The sequence below is a fragment of the Topomyia yanbarensis genome, chromosome 2 (assembly GCF_030247195.1).
Source record: "Topomyia yanbarensis strain Yona2022 chromosome 2, ASM3024719v1, whole genome shotgun sequence".
Classification (NCBI taxonomy): Eukaryota; Metazoa; Arthropoda; class Insecta; order Diptera; family Culicidae; genus Topomyia; species Topomyia yanbarensis.
The window spans coordinates 322,123,493-322,149,951 of record NC_080671.1 but is presented as its reverse complement, the minus strand read 5'-3'; the positions used below and the strand labels follow the sequence as shown (position 1 = coordinate 322,149,951).

The window sequence follows — 26,459 nt, the reverse complement described above, 5'->3', positions numbered from 1 at the left end:
CAAATGAAAATCCAGTTTGTTTCACCTACACGTTTTACACTTGCATGATATTTAATTATATTTACTAAATTATTTTATCTATATTATTCAATTAATTTTTAATTCAGCCACTTTATTTGATATATTACCTTATTGTTATAGTGATATAATTATCCATGTTTATTATTTACATTTGTTATATTCTTTATTTCCAGTTTATTGCATTACATTTACCACAGGTCTTTATTTAAACCTTTATGTTATATTCGTTGCATTCATCATTTTCACTATATGCTTTGTTCAGTATATTTATTCAATTGTTATATTATAAAACATTTGGAAACTGGGAGGGGTGGGAGCACCAGGGTATCATATGAATTGAGGCCTGGACGAGGGAACGTGGATAGCCAGCCCAAGTCACTTTAAGGAAACTTGCTTTCTTCAGAAGGTCTGATAAGAGTTTGATGCACCCTTCTCAAAACAAATCATCAGGTGGGTAAAGCAAGTATAGCGAATTTTTTTATCTTTTGACTGGCAAATTGTTGGAAGGGACTCTTCTTCCCCGCGAGGTAAACATAAGCATCTCTGCTTACGGACCCGCCCAACACCCTTTTGATTGCCCTTCAGTAACAGCGATAGTGTGAAAGTCTCACGATAATCTATTTCGGATCTACTGTAAGTCTACCCGCATTCACTGGTAAAACCTTGAACTGGTGGTGCCTTCTTATCACATCACACATCACTCAATCGGCCCACACCTGGGTCGATTCCTACCAACCATTATTTTAAAAAACTCTGTAGTTCGTGGGAATCGAGTACTGCTACACAACCATGCACTGCTAGGCCCCATGCAAAACTAACTCAGACATCACTACGTTAAAGGTTTAATAACTTCTTTTAACAACGCCAGATTGTAAAGCAGTCTTACAAAAAGTTGTAGACAATTAAATTATCCTTCTTATTTTCACTTACAGTAATAATACGGTGCATACAGTGCCACCTAGCGGCGAAAATGCAAGCTAGTGGGTTTTCTCTTGTAAATTGTCGAAAATTCCCATACAAACTTCAGGCACGTTGGTCCGGTAGCTAGACTTGCCCGATGTGCTTCAAATTTTGTGCAAGTACTCCTGGTGGGACTAGAAATCTACTGGGGTGTGGGCCGATAGGGGTCATTTTTTCTTGTCACTCTAGTGACCATACGTCCTAGTTTTTCACTTACTCTCCTGGTATCCCGGGAAGTCGAGGAAAACTCACACTTACGATCGATCTCAACTATAACTGCAACGTAAACTGACCCTCTAATAGAATACGACAATGTATAATTGACTTAAATCTCCCAATTGTAGCATCCGATATCATTTTTAATATCTCAATCATCCCTCTTTATTTCTCTTTTCAACTTTCTTTTCTTGCGAGGAAATTGAAAAGACTACGTACTTTCTACGAGGCGTACGTAGCATATGAATGAACTGTAGCTCGTTTGCAAAGAAATGTGGCAACCGAACCATTTGAACCGATTCCAGTTGTGGACCAAACTCTGGCCGATATCGATATCGATGAAACGATGATTATCATTCTTCTTGGCTTAATTCGTCGTTCAATCCGGGACCCGAATAATTCCCTTTTGTGCCTCTGAGAAGACACATCGAGGCTCTGCTTCTGCTCAAGTTATCTTGCTAGCAGGATTTTTTTTCTTTTTTACTGGAAATCCGCCAACATGGTCCCAATCTATAAAATGGGAAATAGCGAAACAACAATAACTATCGTGGAAAAACAACATTGAGCGCTCTCTTGAGCTGGTGATTAAGTAACCATTTCATGGGTATTGCAAGCAGTACCTACTCCACGATTAACGGGACCTGAGGCCTAGACGCTCAACAGCGATTAACCTGACGAGTCTTGCATCCTACATAATCCTACAGGAGTATGGAATGTCGCACTAAAACCGGTGTAAATAATTTACATCAAGCTATCCTCGTTTTGATAACAATCGAAAAAGTTTTAAATTTGGAATAAAAGGTAGTTTTGCAGCTGTTTCGATCCTAGCTTTCCGATCGAGAGATGATGATGGTTGGAGACTGCCAGGCACTTAGTTTTACATCAGGAATAGCGCAGGGAAGGTGCTTGGGACCGTTAATATTTCTGCTTTTCTTCAATGACATTTATCTATTGCTGAAAATTCCTCGCCGGTCCTGCACAGACGATCCTAAAATATTTCGACTCATTCGCTCAATTCAGGATTGCCGATTTTTTTTCATAAACAGCACGAAACCTTCGCTGAAGGTTGTGTAGCAAGAACTGTGTGTGTTAATCCGACAACGTGCCCGGCAATTGAAATCTAATAAGACTTTCTTGCAGAGCTCTGCCTGCCAGACCTCCTGAACTTTTTTTTTATTACCGAAGCTCTGCCAGAGAATTTTTCGACTGCCGAAAATCTGCGAAGGCACAGTCGTGGGTGTTTACTCGTCTGATATGGTCACCATAGCATTGCTATTACCCTGGCAACTAATACCAAGCGACCGAGGGCAACGAACTTGATGAGCTGCGCACCAATGCGGAAACACTAGAAACAGAAAATATATCTAATTAGCTTAAGGGGTTATATACGTTGAAGTTGGTGAAAAAATCGAAAAAAAAATCTTTTATCCTAAAGTTTAGGTTCTTAAACATTATGTGTATGAAGCGGTACCCGGGTATTTTTTCAGCTTTCAATTAAGGAAATTCCAATGTCTTATCCATAGCTGGAAATTGAAACTTTGTGACATCTTAGAACTTCACTAAGTCAAGCTTTTGAGTAATATTGTTGATTTAGTAAGGGAGGTAGTGAGGTCTTGAATTTTTTACTACGTAACAGCATTTCGACTATAACTGATTCAAAAAAAAAATACAGGGGGTCCTAAAGATTTCTTTCTTTTATTTTTTATTAGTAAAAGTCAAATAAGGGAAGATTACATCATGGAGAAGATAAACCAAATTTTGTCCTTTTCAGAATTGTTTGTGGATTTCCAACAAAAAAAAAAATACTAGAACATTGTTTGTAAGTTCTTTGCGTTTCTCCATCAGTAATTAGTTAACAAATACAATACAAACAAGTTGGAATATCCTTCTCATTATTTATCACAAAATACATGTACAGGAGTCAGGAAATAAATTTCATAAAAGTGGAACATGTAATAAGTTTGACACTTCATTCATTAAGTGAGCAGATTCTGTCGAAAATGTTTGAAAATAAATATTTTGTCTCTTGTGATTAGGTAATCAACCAAAAAACTTATAAAACAATATTATAAAATCATTTGGAAGCTTTCCTCTTGGTTTGGTACAGATGCCAAGAAATTATAATTCAATTAATGACAATAATAATGGATTCAAGTATGTAGGTATTTGTTAATAAATTCATTTGGTAAAATTAAAAATAACGTTTAACACACAAATCATCGCATATTATTGAGTGAATATGACTAGCCGATTTAGGAATGTTGCGCAAGAACGTTAGAAACCGCAACAAGTTGAAAACAAAGGCCAACGGACTACGCCTAACTACCCCTCAGTGGATGCAAATAACTGAAGTTCGCCGTCTAACTGAACTCGGACGTCAGCAGTGAGATTCCATCCGAAAATTGTTCTTTTTAGGAAGAATTTGTTTTAGATAGGGAGATTATTAAGAGATTATACATCTTCACCTAAACTCCTTGGCAGGAAAATATACTCCGATTGAAGAAGAAAAGACGAGTTTGCAATCAAAGTAGCTAGTAAACATAATTGTATTCCGAAAAAAAGAATTTGAATTTCACTACCACTACGCTCATTCAAACTCGTGGCTCATAAATTGGTAAGGTATGCGACGCACCTAATCCCTAAATCCTAAATTATAATCTTAAAATAATCCATTTTATTTATACTCAAAATAAGATTTACAGTTTATGATTTTAAGACAGATAGTCACGTAGCGAACATGTTCGCGGAGGCCTCATGATGCTGATGCTTGAAGCGATATAAAACTTCGATGTTCGCGATTCTCAAATAAACGAGGCATTCGCTTTATATGTGTTCACCGAATATCGCTTCGAAACTCTGTGGAAATGTTCCAAAAACGCAAAAACCACGAGCCAAGAGCTTACCTCGTGTTCGACGATGTGTGCTTCTAAGGTTAATGTGAACTTTTTCGAACATTGTAAAGAGCGAACTAGATGCGAAGCTCGCTTCGTCCGAGCAGAGATAAGTTTTACCCCTAAATGTTCGCAGCGATTGTGTCAAACTCATCGATTGCATGTGGTATGCTTGAGAAGGTGCTTCGTGAAGCTTCGAACAGTAATCAATTCATTTTTCGAAATTTTCCTGCCCTGCTTATAGTAGTTATGCTACGAAATCTTGATCTAGGCTTTATGTATTTTTCTTAGACCGTCGTGTTTTGCAGGAAAGAAGAAACAGGGAATAATAAATTTGTTCGCATGCCACCTGAAAAAAAATGATTCATTCAAGTATAGGCAACACTCCCGGCAACCGGTTGCCCGGAGTTTAAGTTGCATTTTTTACAAACCAAGTACTTCCGAAGTAATTCAACAAACGATAAATCTATCATAAATTCTCAGCAGCCGGCTGCCCAGAACAACAAACACATGATAACATCGCTGAGAGTTGCATAGATCGCATCACTTATCAAGGTGAATCCAGATTTGTGTAACGCTTTACCCCATCTCACTAACAAAAACTCCTTCCCGTGGCAAACGTGGAGATGCAGAGGTATACACGGTCTCCATAACAACGTTTACCATACTAACATTCCTTTCCTTCCCCGATGACTGTAAGGACGTGGCCAGCGCCGTTATTGACATTTCAAAGTATAGAACTCTCGAGACTTGTACATTGATGGTGGATAGCTACTCCCAGGCCCCATCTGTTGATTCTCTGTGCAATTTCGCTTGTTCTGGTCAATCACGGAGTAGCAACTACGAATTGTGCGGTCATCATGCTCATGCTCATGCTCACCATACCCATTTGAAGCCGTTGGTTAGAGCAGTGACTGGCATTTTTGCTCAACGCATTGAGTCAAACGGTAGCGCAACAATAGGAGCACTCGATTTGAGTTTTCGTTGTGCTCAAACACGAGAATTTCACTTTTTCAGCGCATTTGTGTTATTTTGGTCTTAACAACGAAGCAAAGCTGTTGATGTCAATTTTTACGCATTCCATTGATTGTAGGCCGAGAAATTAATTAATTAGTGAGGGACCCTGTTTAGTATGCTGAAATTAGGCACTTTACCCTATAACACTAGCAAGGTAATTTCCTGTCGCTAGAACGTTTAAATTTCTTTATCATAACTATATTGAATTTTCAGTTTTAAGTTCAACTAACATAGTGTTGGAAATCTGTTCCTATTGAAATTCAAATGAAAATCCAGTTTGTTTCACCTACACGTTTTACACTTGCATGATATTTAATTATATTTACTAAATTATTTTATCTATATTATTCAATTAATTTTTAATTCAGCCACTTTATTTGATATATTACCTTATTGTTATAGTGATATAATTATCCATGTTTATTATTTACATTTGTTATATTCTTTATTTCCAGTTTATTGCATTACATTTACCACAGGTCTTTATTTAAACCTTTATGTTATATTCGTTGCATTCATCATTTTCACTATATGCTTTGTTCAGTATATTTATTCAATTGTTATATTATAAAACATTTGGAAACTGGGAGGGGTGGGAGCACCAGGGTATCATATGAATTGAGGCCTGGACGAGGGAACGTGGATAGCCAGCCCAAGTCACTTTAAGGAAACTTGCTTTCTTCAGAAGGTCTGATAAGAGTTTGATGCACCCTTCTCAAAACAAATCATCAGGTGGGTAAAGCAAGTATAGCGAATTTTTTTATCTTTTGACTGGCAAATTGTTGGAAGGGACTCTTCTTCCCCGCGAGGTAAACATAAGCATCTCTGCTTACGGACCCGCCCAACACCCTTTTGATTGCCCTTCAGTAACAGCGATAGTGTGAAAGTCTCACGATAATCTATTTCGGATCTACTGTAAGTCTACCCGCATTCACTGGTAAAACCTTGAACTGGTGGTGCCTTCTTATCACATCACACATCACTCAATCGGCCCACACCTGGGTCGATTCCTACCAACCATTATTTTAAAAAACTCTGTAGTTCGTGGGAATCGAGTACTGCTACACAACCATGCACTGCTAGGCCCCATGCAAAACTAACTCAGACATCACTACGTTAAAGGTTTAATAACTTCTTTTAACAACGCCAGATTGTAAAGCAGTCTTACAAAAAGTTGTAGACAATTAAATTATCCTTCTTATTTTCACTTACAGTAATAATACGGTGCATACAGTGCCACCTAGCGGCGAAAATGCAAGCTAGTGGGTTTTCTCTTGTAAATTGTCGAAAATTCCCATACAAACTTCAGGCACGTTGGTCCGGTAGCTAGACTTGCCCGATGTGCTTCAAATTTTGTGCAAGTACTCCTGGTGGGACTAGAAATCTACTGGGGTGTGGGCCGATAGGGGTCATTTTTTCTTGTCACTCTAGTGACCATACGTCCTAGTTTTTCACTTACTCTCCTGGTATCCCGGGAAGTCGAGGAAAACTCACACTTACGATCGATCTCAACTATAACTGCAACGTAAACTGACCCTCTAATAGAATACGACAATGTATAATTGACTTAAATCTCCCAATTGTAGCATCCGATATCATTTTTAATATCTCAATCATCCCTCTTTATTTCTCTTTTCAACTTTCTTTTCTTGCGAGGAAATTGAAAAGACTACGTACTTTCTACGAGGCGTACGTAGCATATGAATGAACTGTAGCTCGTTTGCAAAGAAATGTGGCAACCGAACCATTTGAACCGATTCCAGTTGTGGACCAAACTCTGGCCGATATCGATATCGATGAAACGATGATTATCATTCTTCTTGGCTTAATTCGTCGTTCAATCCGGGACCCGAATAATTCCCTTTTGTGCCTCTGAGAAGACACATCGAGGCTCTGCTTCTGCTCAAGTTATCTTGCTAGCAGGATTTTTTTTCTTTTTTACTGGAAATCCGCCAACATGGTCCCAATCTATAAAATGGGAAATAGCGAAACAACAATAACTATCGTGGAAAAACAACATTGAGCGCTCTCTTGAGCTGGTGATTAAGTAACCATTTCATGGGTATTGCAAGCAGTACCTACTCCACGATTAACGGGACCTGAGGCCTAGACGCTCAACAGCGATTAACCTGACGAGTCTTGCATCCTACATAATCCTACAGGAGTATGGAATGTCGCACTAAAACCGGTGTAAATAATTTACATCAAGCTATCCTCGTTTTGATAACAATCGAAAAAGTTTTAAATTTGGAATAAAAGGTAGTTTTGCAGCTGTTTCGATCCTAGCTTTCCGATCGAGAGATGATGATGGTTGGAGACTGCCAGGCACTTAGTTTTACATCAGGAATAGCGCAGGGAAGGTGCTTGGGACCGTTAATATTTCTGCTTTTCTTCAATGACATTTATCTATTGCTGAAAATTCCTCGCCGGTCCTGCACAGACGATCCTAAAATATTTCGACTCATTCGCTCAATTCAGGATTGCCGATTTTTTTTCATAAACAGCACGAAACCTTCGCTGAAGGTTGTGTAGCAAGAACTGTGTGTGTTAATCCGACAACGTGCCCGGCAATTGAAATCTAATAAGACTTTCTTGCAGAGCTCTGCCTGCCAGACCTCCTGAACTTTTTTTTTATTACCGAAGCTCTGCCAGAGAATTTTTCGACTGCCGAAAATCTGCGAAGGCACAGTCGTGGGTGTTTACTCGTCTGATATGGTCACCATAGCATTGCTATTACCCTGGCAACTAATACCAAGCGACCGAGGGCAACGAACTTGATGAGCTGCGCACCAATGCGGAAACACTAGAAACAGAAAATATATCTAATTAGCTTAAGGGGTTATATACGTTGAAGTTGGTGAAAAAATCGAAAAAAAAATCTTTTATCCTAAAGTTTAGGTTCTTAAACATTATGTGTATGAAGCGGTACCCGGGTATTTTTTCAGCTTTCAATTAAGGAAATTCCAATGTCTTATCCATAGCTGGAAATTGAAACTTTGTGACATCTTAGAACTTCACTAAGTCAAGCTTTTGAGTAATATTGTTGATTTAGTAAGGGAGGTAGTGAGGTCTTGAATTTTTTACTACGTAACAGGCCGACGTGGGTACCCGGGTACTCACAAAACTGATGTGCCAATAACTAAAGCAATTTCCAACCGATTTCGATACTCTTAGGTGTTTTGGATTCAGGAACTCATCCACTTTAAGAACTTGGTAAAATAAATCGGGTTACTTCATTCAATTCCTGGGAATCCGGATTTTTAGAAGCATGTTCCAGTGCTAGGAAACTATTTGTGAATTTCACTGGAATACTTACAATATGGGTGTCGAACTTCTTGAAATTGCATCAGCAGGCTGTATCTCGTGATTTTGGAACCTTTTGGTAATTTGACCTCGGAACGGACATTCCGGAGCAGGTACCCGTGGGGCTGTGGGTGGCCATTCCGAGGTCAAATCTTCATATGGTCCGGTAACAAAAAATAACAGACTTCAAAGACAATTTGAAGAGTATTAATACTCATATTGCTAGGACATCATTAAAATTTACAAATCATACCCTGGTACAGGAACATTACTCCGGAAAATCTGGATTACCAAAAACCATCCGTCTCAATTTCACAGAATCAAAAAACGGACGAATTCTTGAATCCAAAACATCTAAAAGCGTCCAAATCGGTTAAAGAAAGCCATAATTACGAGAATTTCAATTTCTGAGTACCCAGATTCCCTCGTCGGCCTGTTGAAGGTGTTTTTTTGTTGTTGGACACATAACGGTTAAGGATGTGATCCCGATTTTTGTAAAGATCGAAGCAGTAGAAAAAAGTCATAGTGTTTTTCATCTTGCTCCCTATTTCAAGCTTTAAACGCGATTAAGTCGAAATTATGTTATTCCAAAAACCAAGATTGCCGAAAAGGTTGTGAACTGATTTCATATTTTTAAATTACTCGTAATATAATGTTTTCGTCTAAATTTTCATATCAATGTTATGAAGTGGCCTTTTTGAAAAGATCGTCCCGACCACCGAAACAACATTTTTTTTAATGAATCGTTCAAGGACACCACTAACAGTGCGAAATTTCAAACACATGGTCTTATATCTGTTTGAATTTACCAAAGCTAACATTCAGTTCCAATACCTCCCTCATTAATTAATTTCCCAACTGATTAAAATTTCATGCAGAATCGCATACATGAGTGTAGAGGAAATATAAAATTATTCACCAACCAAAACATTTTATTTGTTATTATGTGAACAGTTTGAAGGCAAAAGTTGCCATCGTTAACATTTTCAAGCATAAGTAAACTGTGTAATTTATATCTGGTGCACATTTTGCGGCAATTGTTATAACTTTGATAATTGTTAGTCTTTTTTAGAAGACATTCAATTATCAAGAGCCTAGATGACATGAAATATTTTAATATTAAGAGCCAAATTAGTCAAAGCAGAGCACGGATGTGAAGGAAGAAAGTTTAGAAAAGCGTAGAATAGGGTTATATGAGCATACTTAGAGTTCCCCGATGACTAAACCCTCTGTCTTCTACCGCAACAATCAAGATGTTTTGGCATTTTTTACGAAAAAGAATCACCTGAGTCTGCGTAATGCCCGGACAATGGCGTAGCACTTAATGCTGTCGGAAGAGTTGTTCTGGTATTTCATATATTTGATCATTGCCGTATCTTTCGAAACCATTTTAAATCTTTTAAACATGTTACCGTATCATTACATTTTTATTGACTTTTGCAGTTTGTGAGAAACGCATAGGTGTACATCTTTCCCACAGTGTCCGTTATTACCAACATTCTCATATATTGATCAGACAAATAATGTAGAACATTGATACCTCTGAGGTTCAAACAGAAGGTCGCAGAAAGGATTTAGCCAAACACAAATACAAATAACCATTTATTAGCAATTTAGCATTCAATCATCGTTGCTTCCTATATCAGTGATGGCCTCAATCGAAAAGTAATAACGGCAGGAAATAACTCTGCTGACATAGAATAGAATAAATTAGATCCCTCGATAAAATCAAGCGAGCCATATTCGTGAAGTTTAACATTTTCAACTACTATTCTTTGTTTTCTATTCTCTTTGTTCCAGAAATCAATCAACAACAGCAACCGGTGGATCCGGAGCCGGAATTCGAAGGGACTATTCAGAACGTCACATTCCCGGCCGGACGCGAAGCGGTGCTCACCTGCTCGGTGAAAAATCTCGGCCGCTACAAGGTCGGCTGGCTGAGGGCTTCCGATCAAACGGTTCTGGCCCTGCAGGGTCGGGTCGTAACACACAACTCACGCATCAGCGTGGTGCACGAGGACATGCGAACCTGGCGCCTGCGGATACGGCAGCTACGCGAATCGGACCGCGGCTGCTACATGTGTCAAATCAACGCGAGTCCCATGAAGAAACAGATCGGCTGTATTGATGTGCAAGGTAATTGTAATTCATTTTTACCCGATGGCAAAACGGGGTTTTCTTGGATGTTAGGGAAGGTAATGAACCTACCTATTGTGTCTCACCTATTTTTTGAAACACTTTAACCCATTCATGCCCATGTTTTTTGTGGACCACAACGTTTTTCAATAGCTATAACTTTTCATTGGGGCTAGATTTGCTCACAAAAACAAGTAAGACTAATAAATGTGACTATTGCCTTTCATTTGAGTAATAACAGTTACAAGGATCAGCTCTAGAAGTGAAGTTATTGCAATTAGTCTGATTGGATTCCGATGGAGCAGTGCTGCCAGGGACAGTTTACGTTGATGAAGGAAAATGAATTTTTCATATATCTTCGGTATGGAGAAATATTATTGAAAACTGATAAAGCTTATCAATTTGGGCTGTTTCTGGCTATGTTTTCCACTCAATTGGACTATTGTAAATATTCTAGGAGAATTGTATTGAGCATTAAAAGGTAAAAATTGAGCAGCTTCTAGCACTGAAAGGGAAGCACCTATCTTTATGAAAAAAGGCTTTTCGTGTTTCTTGATCCCACCGTTTTCAAGGAAAAATAGTTTCAAAACCCTACATGCACTAGAAAAAAGTTGGGCATAAGAGGGTTAACAAGCTACGACAAGATCATTTTTAATTCACTGAAACTGAAAATCGCAATATTTTCAAGTGACTTGTGGGAGTGGTTCCGGTTGAAGTTTTAATGAAAGAAGCAGCTTGAAGCTATTGTTTTTACTTGTATTTTCAAATTCCGGATGGGGCATGAGTGATTGTTTATTAAATATGTAATATTTAGATTTATAATGAATAGTATACTGCTGTTGTATTGTCTGAAAGGGGGTTAATAAAATAGCTTCAGTTGAAAGTTATTCAAAAACTAGAGCTGACTGTAGCATAATAGGGTGAAAATAGGTTAATCGGAGCGATAATTGATTGTTTTTGAATCCTGCAGCTTTATATCTATATATTTCCAGCAATAAATAAAATGTGATTCATGCCGTATGGTTTTGTTCTATTCTCTGAAATAGGTTCCAAGCTTCGCAGAATTGGGTTTTAATTCCAGTCGGTTGCATAAAAAATTGCTGCACACAACAGAGCCAGAACAGGTCTTCGTTAATTTGTATTCTATCAATAAATTTTTAAAATAAAACGCACGAATTAGTTCGCATGAATCTGCACGAATTTCGACCATCGTCGTAGTTATTCGAATGCAATATTCTGCATTAGAAAACTTGATTGGAATACAATTAGCGAGAACATGTGAGCTAACCGGATGAGGTTTCTACCGATGAAATCCAAAAGCGTAAACGATGCAGTGGAGGGGCTCTGAAAACAGTGAAATGAATGATGAAAATCTAGATTTGATTATTATCAATGCTTCCCGAATCATACGCTGAAAAAAGAATCAATATGGCATGTAGGATATCAGATGAGTAAAGCACGATTTGCACGATACGTTAGCTTCCATCTACGTGCATGATTGCATTTCAGACTGGTTGAGTTGAATACATGTGTGCGCATTTAGCTGTTCGTTAAAAAAAACTACCCATACTGTTGCTGTTTACACCACGGCGAAAGATGAACAGACAGTGTAAATCGTGCTTTGTGCATACGTCACCAACGCGAACTGGCAAAAAAGCCTTTAATTAAATTTAACATGTGAATAAAATGTCACATATGTGACATTTTAATCACATATGTTCCAAGCTCATACAACCTACAGGTTCTGAATGTAGTAGTACAGGGGTGAAGATAGAAAAATACAGAATTATTGATCATTGCTGCGTTAACCCGAAGTAGAAATTCTTAAAGCTAGCATGAAAGCTCACTGCGCCCAAGGGCACGACGCACAGTGTTTCCAAATAGGCTAAAACGTGATCGAAATTGTTTTGACCACGAAAAACCGATTTTCGAGCAATAGAGTCTTCAGCAAAGTTTGTCTATAAAATATTCCCCATCTTATTAAAGTATTAGTTTGGTGATTAATCGCCCTAAAGCTGAGAAGCAAATTTTTGTTGGGTCATTCATGAAAATAAAAAAAAACTGCATTCAGCAAAATTGTAGGGAATATAATAAGAAACTGGAAAAAAACTGCGCTATTACACCATAGCATCACACAGGACCACAAGTTTGACCTAAAAAACACAATAATTGTAGACCGCCACCACAAAAACATACACTACTATTTATTTATAAACACACTAGACAACGAATGATAGACATACACACACACAAAACAAAAACGGAAAGTTTTTGTAAGTACATTTTCACAGACAAATCGGACATATTTATGGCAAATCTTGACACACTATATCATTATCACAGTGTGTTTGGTAGAACAATTTTTTTCGACAAAAATCGGCATCACCAAAACTTCAGCGCGTAATTGAATGGGCTTTTCCCTTTCATTTGAAAGTAAAATTAAAATATTCTGTCGGGGGCTCCAGAACAACTTTGTATTTTAAAGTTTTTTTTTGTTTGAAAACATAGGTTTTTCAATGAAACCGGTTCACATTTTTGCCACTAGGTAGTACTTTTGACATTCAAATATTACCAAAAGTGAGAATCTGATGGACAATTTTATTTTGTACAACTTTGTAAAGAACTACATCGCGATCTAAAACCGCCAGAGAAAGCTATTAAATTTTTATCAGAACCTTTATTCCAAAAACATTTTCATTTCTAAAAAAATGGTTTGCCTTATTTTAACAGTGTGCTCAGAAGAACCTGAATGCTGGCAAAGTCCCACTTTTAAGCGGAAAAAACATAATACCAGATTCCACCGTTTTATGCGCACCAATGATATTTTAGAAGCAAGGAGATATAGAGAAGAGAGTGGATAAAGTTTGAACGAAATTAGTACTTTTTTGAAAGATGCTGGGTAATACAGCAAAATGAAACAGTTTTTTTCTGTCACAGATATATTTGTTTCTTCTTTTTTATTTCTTCACTCATTCTGGAGTATGCTTGATAATATCTTGAACCTTTTTGCTCGTTAGCATCTTGTGGGATATATTTGGCTTAAATTTTAACATTATATTTGATTAAACTAGATTAGATATTCAGTCATTTGATTTGATTTCGATTGAGAATCCTGATTGACAGTTTCACGAAGGATAGAAAAATAGTTTGATGAAATTTAGGTTCAAGTTTATTAACTTTTGGGAATCGCTGTACATTGAACTAAAATCGCAACAGTGAATGAGAAATAAAGGTTTTGTTTATTGTACGAAGATAGCGATCTCACTATAAAAGTAGATATAGAAAGTATCAGCTTCACCCGAAAGACGTGTTGTTGTTAATGTCTCCGGATTCTGAACTGAACTGGCAACTCTGTCTTCTTGATATGTTGTCTTTGCTCTTATACCATATTATGGGGGAAATCTTCAATAAACAGACTTGTATTACTTTGAAAATTTACTAGATGTATGGTCCAGCCTAATATTTTCTTGTTCGTTTTCTTTTGTGATCCGTGTTCAACGAGTAACGACTCCGGAATTTCTTCTTAAAGGAAATTATGAAACTTGGTTTGTTCTTTTTTCTAAGATTAGATTGCGCAGTGTGTTCGATTTGGAAATAAAATTTGAGACCAGCAAAAATCTGCATTATAAATTCTGATAAAATGAATCTACCCCAAAAAATAACAAACATGGATCAAAAACTCGAAGAGCTTTTTTCTCTTTCAATCATCTTTCTTTTACTGTTGATAAGGACAAATAGGATTCTCAATCCAAAGTTGCAATAAAATCCGTCGTTTATTACAATTACTCGAACTGTCTATTTTAGTTCATTCAAATATAAAGCTTTGAATTTAAGCCAATTGTATTTTACCAGGCAGGATAGAATCAGGAAGAAGGGTCATTCTAGCTTACATTAGCTATCTCCTAGAACGAGAAAAGATAATATTATCGAATATATTTGGTCAAAACCTTTCCACACCTCCTTTTTCTTAAAGTATTTTCGCCCAAGATCCGGAGAAATCTGAAAATATATTTTTTCTGCTGAGAATGGGACTTTGTATACATTGAAATTTATCTGAATTTACTGTTCATTTAAACCCAACATTTTTTGTAAGTCCTTGTTAATCATCCTTTACAAACATTTACTGTCTCAAAAGCCTATACTGCTCTTTAGTGCGCTCTACGGTGGAGTATTGTTTGGCGGTCTGGAACCCGAATTACATGAACAGCAGCGATCGAATTGAAGGCGTTCAACGAAAATTTATACGGTATGCTCTTTGACGCCTGTCTTGGCGCGATCCTGTTCGTCTACTAAGCTACGAGAGTCGGTATCAACTCATCCAGCTCGATACTCTCCAGCGTCGTAGAGAAACTGCAAGAGCCTTATTCATCTCTAATCTTCTGTCAGGACGCATCGATTCTCCAGATTTACTAGAGCGAGTTAACATCTAAGCAAGGTCCAGAACGGGAAACGTTCTTCTGAGAGTGCCGTTTCGACGAACTATTCAAACAGCTAATGCCGCTATCACGGGACTACAACGCCTCTTCAATCGTGTGTCGCACCTGTTCGACTTTCATTTGTCTCGGATATCATTAAGAAGTCGATTACTGCAATTTTTAGATGTAATTAGTTTAAGTTTCCATCATTGGAGCCGAGTACGGCCTGTTGATGTGCGTGATAAATAAATAAATAAATAAATCTTTTTAATCCAAAGGCCCGCACACACCTAACAACTGATTAAATTTTAATAACTTTCTCGGATGATTTTACATCGATTTATAGCATTCTACGAAGTTGTAGACCGGAGATTGTTCATTAGATTCTCACTTTTAGTATTTTTTGAATGTCTATAGTACCAATTAATAGCAAAAATGCGAATTATTTTCATTAAAAAACTTAAGTTTTCAATCAAAAAACTTTAAAATAAAAAGTTGTTCTAGACCCCCCGACAGAATATTTTAATTTTACTATCAAATGAAAGGGAAACGTCCATTCTTTCGTATCCCGAAGTTTTACAGATGCCGATTGTTTTAGAAAAAAAGTTGTTCGACAAAGACACCGTGATTATAGATTCCTTGAAAAAGGTTAAATAAATCACAGAAACCGCCGGACATCGAAGCAATACGTCGTTTTTGCTGTTTTATTGACTGCTTAGACGAAACTCGATACCAGAAAATATAATAAGAAATAACATGTGACGTCTGGCACAACCCCAAAAATCAATGCACGGTGATCCAGAAATCAAATTTAGCAGAAATTTTGAGATTTAGCTAAAACTAAACAACCTAGCTTTATCAAGTCTTTGGAAAAGTGTTCGTTGTTTGTGAGCCCCTTCTTTTTATTAAAACAACAGATTTTAATTTTAACAAGATCAGTAAATAAACTTTTTTATTATTATAGCTAGAGCCAAATGAGCTACAGCGAAGTTGTAGAACGACAATTTTAGAAAAGTTTACTGAAGACATGTAAGCTCTGTCTGTCGTACTTTCCATTTTACAACAAATATAAAATTAAAGGTTAAGGTGTTTCTCAGTATTTCTTAGAATAAGCTTATTCCTTTTCAACATGGTCATGATTAGAGTTATAATTGAGCAAAAATGACGAATGCGATTTTTTTCAAATTTTGCAAAATTATTTCAAAAAATCATTTTTGATATTATAAGTACTATCATTTTAATAATAGAAGCTAATGTTTTGATGCATTTGAAAAAAAAGTTTGTCTTCAAAAACTCTGCAAAACATTTAAAAGATATGTTAGAAAAAATGAAAACTGCAAATTACATTAGAAACCGGCCGACCACAAAATATGACCATCGCACAGTGGCGGATTTCCCTAAAAACCTGGCCAAAAGTTGAAAATGTTTTTGATTGACCTGCAAATGTACATACCACGGTGTTTTGGGCGCAGATTACGATTTTGATGTCATATTTTCAAAATTCAAAATGGCGGAAACAAAATGGCCGATATTCAAATCTAAATATTAAGTAAATTTTCACGAATGGAGATTTATTTGGTTCCTGTGCATGGCAATAACGTTTATAATGCATCGAATTTTGAATTGCGTGTAGTTAAATGAAAGCATTTGTTGATTTACACGCATTGAGATATTTGGGTGTCTAGATGATGTAGCTTTTATGAGAATTTGTGTTATTGGTCTTGTCGAACTAAGTATTTTGAAATATTGTACAACATAGTTACAAAATTATTATTCAATTATTATTCACACTGTGCGGTTATTAAAAATGGTATATTTCTAAATCATAGAATCAAATCACGGCCGGAGATCGCAGAATTATTTTGTACTACTCATTTTCGCTCGTAGTATCCAGTCATATATTCGACCTCTAGATTTGTTTTGCTTTGCATGATCAATCGTCAAAGATTCCCGGTAACGATTGAGCATGGTATTCTTAGTCGATTTTTGAAATTTGGAACCTTTGACGATTACTTCTGTTGACCTCGTTGGTTTTCAATATAAATGACTAAAATTAATTACGTTTTTTGCGTTCCACTTTTGATAACTTTTGAACATGGACATGAATCTCGATGAAATTTCACCACTAAATACACAATTCTTCCTGATCAATATGCAGTATTATAGTAAAGTAAAGAGAAAAGAAACATTTTGAATGTATGATGGAGAAATTATTGGCAAAAAAGTTTTTCACGCAATAACTTTATACATGTTTTAAAATTTCATAGTAATTAGTATACAAAACTGTAATTTTATTAAAGAATATAATTCTAAGTATCATTTTCAATCAAAATGCATTTAACGTAAATCTTCCAAAATGCGATAGTTTTCGAGATATTTGGAATTTTGTTCCAACAAAAACAGTTCGTGTGATTATGCTCTTTTTAAAAGTTATTCGCGTTACCCCATCATAAAATGTCAAAAATCAAATGGTTTACAATATCACCTTGAGAAAGTTACAGAAAATGTTATGAGCCTTTTGAGAAACTTATTTTTGTTGTTGGAGAAACCCGAATAACTTCTAAAAAGGTAGTAATAAAACAAAAGAATTGTGTTGTTAGAACAAAATTTAAAATATTTCGAGAACTACTATATTTTAAAAAAATTGTTATTAGCATTTTAATTTTAAATAGCGTTTAGAATCATATTCAAAAAGAAAATTGTATTTTTGACTGCAAATAGTATGAAAAAGTCAAAAGTAGTTGTTAGGAAAACTTTTTATTGAAAGATTCTCCATGATCTAAATACGCTGAAAATGTTTCTTTTGCGTCTCCCTCCGGCACTCGCGCCGTTGTATTTGGTGCAACACCTTCCGAAATTCTAGCAAAATCATCTTCCAGCACCAGCGGCTGCTCATTCGGTGAGCCATTCGCGCGAGTGCTGGAGAATTAAAACAATAAAATTTGATTCTTGACATTTTATAATGGGGAAATGCGAATAACTTTTAAAAAGGGCTTAATCACACGAATTAACTGTTTTTGTTGGAACAGAATTTCAAATATCTCGAAAATTATCGTATTTTGGAAGATTTTTGTTAAATGCATTTTGATTTTAAATGATACATAGAATTATATTCTATAATAAAATTTCATTCAAAATGTTTCTTTTCTCTTTAGGTTTTCGTTGACAAAATATAAAAAAAATAGTAAAAATGGGTATTTTGCAATTTAAATTTTTAACACAAATTTTTGTTTTTGTAAGAAATGACACAACATTTTTTTCAGTGTATATTTTTTCGTACATAAATAACTATTCCCTTAAACTCGTTCTCAGAAAGTTTTGCTGCATAAAATACAGTAATCGAACTAAAAATTATTGAAATCAATGCACGTAGAAATGTGTACGCCCTTTTAAAAAACTACTCCTGATTCAAAATAATGTTACTGATTGAGGAAAATGTTTAGTTTCCCATGCGGGTGAAATGTGTAAAGTTTCATAGGAATTTAAGATGGCCGATCCCGATTTTAAATATTTTCGGACGGATCTTCGTGGAATTCCTCTGATTATAAAAAAAATTGGTTTTTCATGAACTTACCCTTGGTAGTATGTTTAAATATCTTTCACGGTGGACAATTTAAAAGATATAGCTTAGTTATCATGATAAAATTTTGCAGTTAAGGTTCAAAGAACTTTCGGTGAGAGTCTACACGAATTCAACGCTCGATAGTATGCGTTGGAAAAAATGCGTTCAACTTTGTCATCGTTTTATCTTTATAAAGCATTTATTTAACTCTAAAAGAAGAAAATGAGTTGATTTATTAGATTATCAGGATTCAAATCATGCAAAATATTTGGTGGAATAACAATTGACCGGGTTGAATGGCGCTTTTGAAAAAGTTGCGGTGATTTTTCGTCTCACCACCACACTGTTCGGGGGCGCGCAACACAACTGCGTTGTGAAAAAACCACAGCCACTTTTTCAGAAGCACCATCCCGCCCGGTCAATTGTTTTTACACCAACTTTTTTGCATGATTTGAATCCTGATAATCTAATATATCGACTGTTTTTCTTCTTTTAGAGTTTAATGAATGCTTTATAGGATAAATCGGCGGCAAAGCTGTACACAATTTTTCCTACGCATACTACCAAGCGTTCAATTCTAACACATGCTCAAAGAAAGCAACATGATCCTTAATAGGACTTTTCTACTATTTTAAATAGGGGATAGGGTGGTTCTTGATTTTTTGAAATCACAAAATTAACTTTTTAATGGTTGGAGATAGAGTTTCGCTGTCTTCCACAAAATTAAAGAAAATCAAATTTTTAACAACTTTCTCGAAGACCCTGGAACCCAACAGAGGTGTATGCCGTGAATAACGTCCAAGTGGTGCCCACAAACGTTTTCAATACGCCAAATCTCTGACCAATAGAAAATGTTGGCAATCGTCAAGAAGACGCGAAAAACAGTTGTCAGTGATATGCAGCTCAAGGGAAACTGGTGTCATGCGGCGGGAAAAGTTACCAAGGAGGCTGCGAAAAACTTGTTGGAAGTAGTCAAACGAAAGGCCCGGCAATTCGTATTTGCTATTTTTCTTTATTCTGTATGAATTGAACAAACATGATTTGATTTTTTAATAAGAAAATGTTACCGATTTAGACACATTACTGTTTGACCGTTTGTGACCGTAACAGATATTTTCGCTCACCCACATAGAGAAAAGCAATACACTTTGTTGAGAGTTTTATATAGTGTATTTGATAACGGAATAAGGCAAATTTCAAATCAAGTGTTTCCACAGAGGGCCGTCTCGGGCAGATCTGATTTTTCTAGCATTAGTTGTGCTTTTAATGCACTTTAATTTATTTACCGAGTGGTTTGCCCGTTTAAAAGTTTTTGTTTTTATTTCGATTATAGAGGTTTTTACATTAGGGTCAGTCGCCTCTTTGTCGGGTTAGAGAAATCTCTTTAGAAAAATTTCTAACTCTATGTGCGGGGATTGGGAATTGAACCCAGGTGAGCTGCGTACAAGGCAATCGATTGACCAACTACGCTATCTCCACTCCCTACCGTTTAAAAGTTACCGACATTGGAAAAAGAGCTATTTTTAATAAAAAAACGCTTTTAATCCACCTAACAGTGTGATGAGACATTTCTTATAACTCTTATCACTCTCTTGGATATTATATCGTTTGAGAACATTTAGAACTTGATGCTTCGCGATGTTTTTGATAACACATACTACATGGGAAAGTGGCAGGACTCAGAGAATCGCTCAAATCAGCATAGGACAACATCAGTGCTAGAAATCTCAAATTAAATCAATGGGAAGCGAAAAAATGGCCCATAAAATAGGCATAGCTACGAATTATTGTTAATGCTCTGTTAATAAAATATCTAAATTGTGGTGGGAAAACTGAATTTTCCTAAAGGGGTTATATGTAGTACTGAGCCAAAAAAATCGCATTTTTTTAATCGATTTGAAGTTTATACTTTACTTAAATTACCAACGCGACTGAGAACTAAGAAATCAACGCTTTTTCTTGAAAAGGGCGATACTAGCAGTGACACCATTCAAAGAAAATCAACAGTGAATATTTCCAAATTTTTATTTCCTATTTAAGAACTATTGTGTTTTTTATATCCTAGATTGCATGATTCAGTGATCGAAACCCAAAACTTCATAAAGTATTTGAAATTATTAAATTAAAATTTGTTTTTGCTATCGAAATTTACAAAATGATAGTATCGCCCCTTTGGCGATTGTTTACTTTTTCGGTCCCACCTATCAGCATTGAAGTATCGTTCTTACGTTTTTTTACAATAACTACCGTTCTACACCACCGATTTCGTCCGTGTTTTTTCAATAGCGATCATTGTTACTATTTACAGCTGGTATCAGCTTGATAATCCTAAAAAAATACGAAAATAACAGTTTAGCTTCTAAACTGCTAGCAAAAAAAGTATCGCCCTGTTTGTTTGCATGGAGCGTGGAGGGCGAAACTTTAAATAAACAAACAAAAATACTGTTTCGCTCGTTGTATTTTTTTCTGTAGTTTAAGAAAGCAATATCGTAGAATCAAAATTTTTAGGTTAATTGGTTGCGTTTCAAAGCCCTCATTCGCATGTATGAAAAAAGCCTTATGTTTACATTTGTAAGTATCGCCATTTTCACAAAAAGGGTTGAAATGAAATCGCAGGTCCGGATAACACACTATCTCTGAAATGCATGCGTGCATAGTTCCAAATTTTACTTCGACATCGACTTTTTCTAAAGGTGACTTCCCAGTAGTATCCTTGATTTGAATTATTATCGCTAATCCTAATGCCAAAGAACAAATAAAAACCTCTCGAAAACGAACCGTTTGGGAAAATCATCATCATTACTGGAATTTTCATTTTCACGAAACTTTTCGATAACCTTCCGTCACTTGCGTTAATGCACTGTGTGCACAGTGCTCTGAAAATCTAGCGAAATCGTCTTAGGGCACCAGCGGGTCTAATTCAGAGCTACCTGCGCGGCGTGTAAAGTAAAGAATACTAAAAATTAATTTCTATTCCATAGTTTTCAGTTCAGTAATTCGAGAGATCGTGCTCACCGCTAGCCATGAAAAATAGACTACGTTGTGAAGCGATGATTACTATTTATTAAAAAATCACGGTTAAATAAAAAAAATTATACTATTAAAAAATTTCAAATAGTTTATAATTTTCACAAACTTATTAGGAAAAATTGTTTAATAAGCTTTCGTAATATTGTGTAGGAAAAAGGTGAAAATTGCAGTATTTTCTCTATCTGCAACATATAAACCCTTAAGTATACCAATTAATTGGTATACGAATTGGAATAGGTTCGCCAAATTTTGGAAGAAGTCTATAAAAAACCCCTTGAAAATTACCTAAAAATTGTTGTAGTTCGATACAATAAAACCTGTTTTAATCCACCTAGCGGTGCAATTGTGCCTTTCTCATTTCTCTAAACTATGGCACGGAGGCTTTTTATGTTCAACATAATTGTGGAAATGTCCATTACATTCTTAGTACACTTTGCACTTATACACAATGGCATGCCAGCCACGAACTTGATGAGCTACGTGTCGACGGTGAAACACTTGAAACAAAAAAATATCATACTCCATTAGCCTAATCAGCATTAGATCAATGTTATCTGCTTGCTAACTCATTTTGTCATGCGGGGATGGGTATGTGAGGAGGGCGAAAGTCCCATGAACGAACGACTCCCCAGCTTAAATTGGTATGCTTTGTAATATAGTGGTGGTTTAAAGATGATGATGTTGAAAGGGAGGGGTATGAGGTGGTGGTCTGAGGGGTGATTTAAGGAGATTTTTAAAGAAGGGGTGTGAACAGTAGAGGGGGAGTGTAACCCCTCTCCGTAAACCATCAACTACGCCCCTGTTAAAATCTAGAAACCTTATGCCGGGATTAGGTTGACGTTTTTCAGAGTGATTGCATAACCTTTCTATATAAGAAAGGCAAAAATGTGCAAAATCCAAAAAAGTGAATCTTCGTCAAAATTTTTTCGTGTTTGCATCAAATCTCGACATTTTATGCACCTTGAATACATTTAGCATCAAAAATAAAAATTCTATTTTTAATTTTTCCTATAGTTTTTATGAGAAATTTCTGTGTGGCCGCACTCTGAAACCCGTAATTCCGGAACCAGAATTCCGATCGATTCAAAATTCAATAGCAGCCGATGGGAAGGTTGCACCTTTCATTTGAGACTAAGTTTGGGCAAATCGATCCAGCCATCTCTGAGAAAAATGAGTGACATTATTTGACACATACGCACATACATACACACACATACACACACATACACACATACACACACATACAGACTTTTTCCGATCTCGACGAACTGAGTCGAATGGGATATGACACTTGGCCCTCCGGGCCGGGATTAGGTTGACGTTTTTCAGAGTGATTGCATAACCTTTCTATATGAGAAAGGCAAAAATCCCCAAAAATGAAATGTACCTATTAATGTGAAACACAGTGAATAATACATACAATAGAGACCCATTTTTATCAGTCTCATGGTGTATTTTAGGCTGACAAAATGGGGACATTGACTAAATCGGGCAATTTTTTTTCTTTATAATAAACTGAAGCTGTTAAAATATTCTTCCCGTCCCTTGATGTAGTCTGATAACTATTTCTGATTATGATGAACTTTTTATTTTTGCATATTTCCATCTTCATGATAAGGAAAACATGCTCAAGAAAGGATTTACTCGAATTCAGTCTTGTTCGTATGCTAGAGCCCATCAAACATATGTTCATATTTGGCTGATAAAATCAGGGTTTCAATGTATTATAATAGATATTCAGCATTCGAAGAAGTTTCTTGTGAACGAGTGTAGAACGACTTTGTTTCTACTTACTTGAAGTCGGCGGCGTAGCCAGAAATTCGGTTTGGTGGGGGTTTGGTGAAAATCGATCATACTGTCCAAACGGCATAATTCCGAAACCGTAATTTTTGAAGTTTTAAAATTATGCAGAATTAATTTTTCAGAAAATAGTAGCAGAGTTCGTGTCTAGCGAATTTGTTGAGACTTTATTGTAGTCATGAATATTAACCTGAGAAAAATCACCATAAATACTTCTTGGACGATATACCGTCAAAATTATTTTATCAAATGATGCGCTGTTTAACGTTTGTAAAACTCATCGAAGATACTAAACCTCCGAAGTTGGCGGTTTCAAAATGATGCTATCTTGACCTTAAATTACTGATTTTAAACATTTGACCTATACATATAATTGGTCATACAACAAAAATCAAATGTTCATCAAAATCGATCAGAACCTGCTAGAATCGAATGGAAATCGTTATTTATCATAAATTTCTCTCTGCATTCGGAAAGTGTTATCCTCGTTATTAATCATATTACGTTTTCGTCTCAACTCGACGCATTCCCAAAAAAACCTGTCTTAATCCACCTAGTGGTGCAATTGTGCTTGTCTCATTTGTCCAGACAACGATTCCATGGCTGGTTATGTTCAATACAATGGTGGAAATTAATATTACATGTTCAGTACGATTTGCACATACATACAATGGATCGACAGCCACGATCTTGAGATACTATGTGATACTGAAACATCGCTTGAAACCAGCGGCGGATCATGGAGAAAGGTCCGGGAGGTCCAGATCCGGCCGAAAATTTTCAACTTGTTAAGAAATGTTAAACTAGTTTTAATTTTAAAGTAGCAACCCCTCACTGCATACTCCCTCCGGGCCGGTATGATTGACAATTTTTAGAGTGATTGCATAACCTTTCTATATGAGAAAGACAAAAATGTACCAAAGTCCAAAAAAAGTCAATTTTTGTCAAACATCTCAATGTTTCATGCATTTTAAAGTCATTTGGCATCAAAAATACAAATTTGATTTTGAAAATTTTTCATTTCAGTTTATATGGGAATTTGCTGTGTGATTGCACTCTTCAACTCGTAACTCCGGAACCGGAAGTCCAATCAATAAAAAATTCAATAGCAGCCGATGGGAAGGTTGTTCATTTGAGACTAACTTTGTGCAAATCGGTCCAGCCATCTCTGAGAAACAGAGGTCACATTTTTTCCACATACACACATACATACACACACAGACATTTTCCGATCTCGACGAACTCAGTCGATTGGCATATGACACTCGGCCCTCCGGGTCGGGATTTGATTGACGAATTTTAGAGTGAATGAGAAAGGCAAGAACATTTTTAGCAAATTTTGAAAGTTATGCATTTTTTTGGTGAGCCGTTCTATGTTTCACAGACATTAAATCAATTTTAACTTCTCTTCCTATTTAATAAAGACCCTTATTACAGTACATCTCTACAAAAACGAGATCAATTTGAAAATAAATCTGAGGACTATGATTGATTGCAGAACTCTGTAATTTTCTATTGGAATGTTTTCAGGCAGGAATTTGATATTGATGCTATTAGACAACTGTGAAATCAAGATCAGTTACATATCAGGACCCCATTTCGACAATTTATCAAAAGTCCTCATGATGTTTACAACAACAGGTTATCAATCTACGGATCAGATAATTGTTATTGTAATATTGAATTAAATCAGTCTGCATCAATAAATTTTCAACTTCAATCCAATATTTTTTTTGGGTGTGGTGGGGAGGGGGCCCAGCGTTGTATGGTGTTAAACCCCAAACTCTGGGCTACGCCGTTGCTTGAAGTTATTTATTTCGCTTTTCATTTTCCGATATGTTTCAGATCGATCCGATGGTCATTAGTTAGAAAAATTGCAGTCAGAAGGTTCGCACAAATGAACATTTTTGCACTGATAAGTTATCAAGTTCCTTCCAGACAACTTGGAAGTGTTCTGTGATTATTTCTAGCGGTTGTAGGTAGAAAAATGAAATACAAAGTTCGTTTTATCGAAATAATGTTTGGCTTATTTAAATGGATTATTACTATATTCAACAATAAATAGGCGACAAAGAGTAATCCACAAACAACAAGCCATAACTTTTAAAGTATTCAAAATAGATATTTGAAGTCTTCAGTAAAATTATTCGCAAGAGTAAGAGCTACAAATTTGTAGAAGGCATCATTTCGATATAATCACTTCCAAGAAAATTTGATAAAATATCTCACTCATAGGGGGATTAATCAGCAAAAGCACAATACCAAAAGAAAGGGCATATTTCCTCCATTAAATTCTCCGAAGATACTATTGACCTAAAATAAGCCGTTTTAGCGTTAATAATAGATTACATGTTTTTGGTTATATTTCTGGCAATGGGAAATGATAAAAATCTTTCGTCCGCATTTAATTATAAATATCTCTTTTGATAATAGTCCGATTTCAACAATCTATAGCTTGTTCGAAAGGTATTCGTTTAAGCTGTCTAAAAATATATAAATTGTTAATCTATATTGTCAATTTCGGCAGATAATTCGAAATAACTGCAAAAAACGCCATTTTTACACATTCAAACATTCATATCTTGGAAACTAAACATCAGAATCAAAAACAAATTAATAGCGTTCATACTGTTTTTTAGTTCTTTCATTTAAAATTGGTTTGGATAAAATCGGTTCAGCCATTGCTGAGAAACACGAATGAGAATTTGTCCGTTACATACACACACACACACACACACAGACACACACACACACAGACATTGTCCCAAATCGTCGAGCTGAGTCGATTGCTATATAAGACTCGGCCCTCCGGGCCTCGGAAAAAATCTTGAAAGTTTGAGCGAATTCTATACATTTCTTTTATAAGAAATGTAAAACGCAAATATTTCCATACACACTAGCGTTAGCAAGTTTTCATCTTCAGCAAAATAATACAGATTACCAGTCCAAACAATGTTATAGAACATTTATATAACAAAAACATTCAGAAGAAAACTTTTGACGATAAAACTGTTTTAAGGGGCTTTTCATAAATAATGCCCTGTATCTCAAAAAGCATAAATGCTAGAGAGTTGAAGACTTTAGATAAAGTGTTTGTAATGAGTTTTT

General features: G+C 36.0%; 1 protein-coding gene across 5 annotated transcripts in view; it reads left to right on the top strand.

The window, feature by feature from the left end:
- LOC131683754 (lachesin) overlaps positions 1 to 26,459 on the top strand; it is a 332,969-nt gene that overhangs the window by 160,172 nt on the left and 146,338 nt on the right. For all 5 annotated transcript variants that reach the window (XM_058966018.1, XM_058966017.1, XM_058966013.1 and 2 more), the window contains exon 4: positions 10,209 to 10,544. In XM_058966018.1, the coding sequence (XP_058822001.1) occupies positions 10,209 to 10,544 (336 nt within the window). The remainder of the gene's footprint in view (positions 1 to 10,208; positions 10,545 to 26,459) is intronic.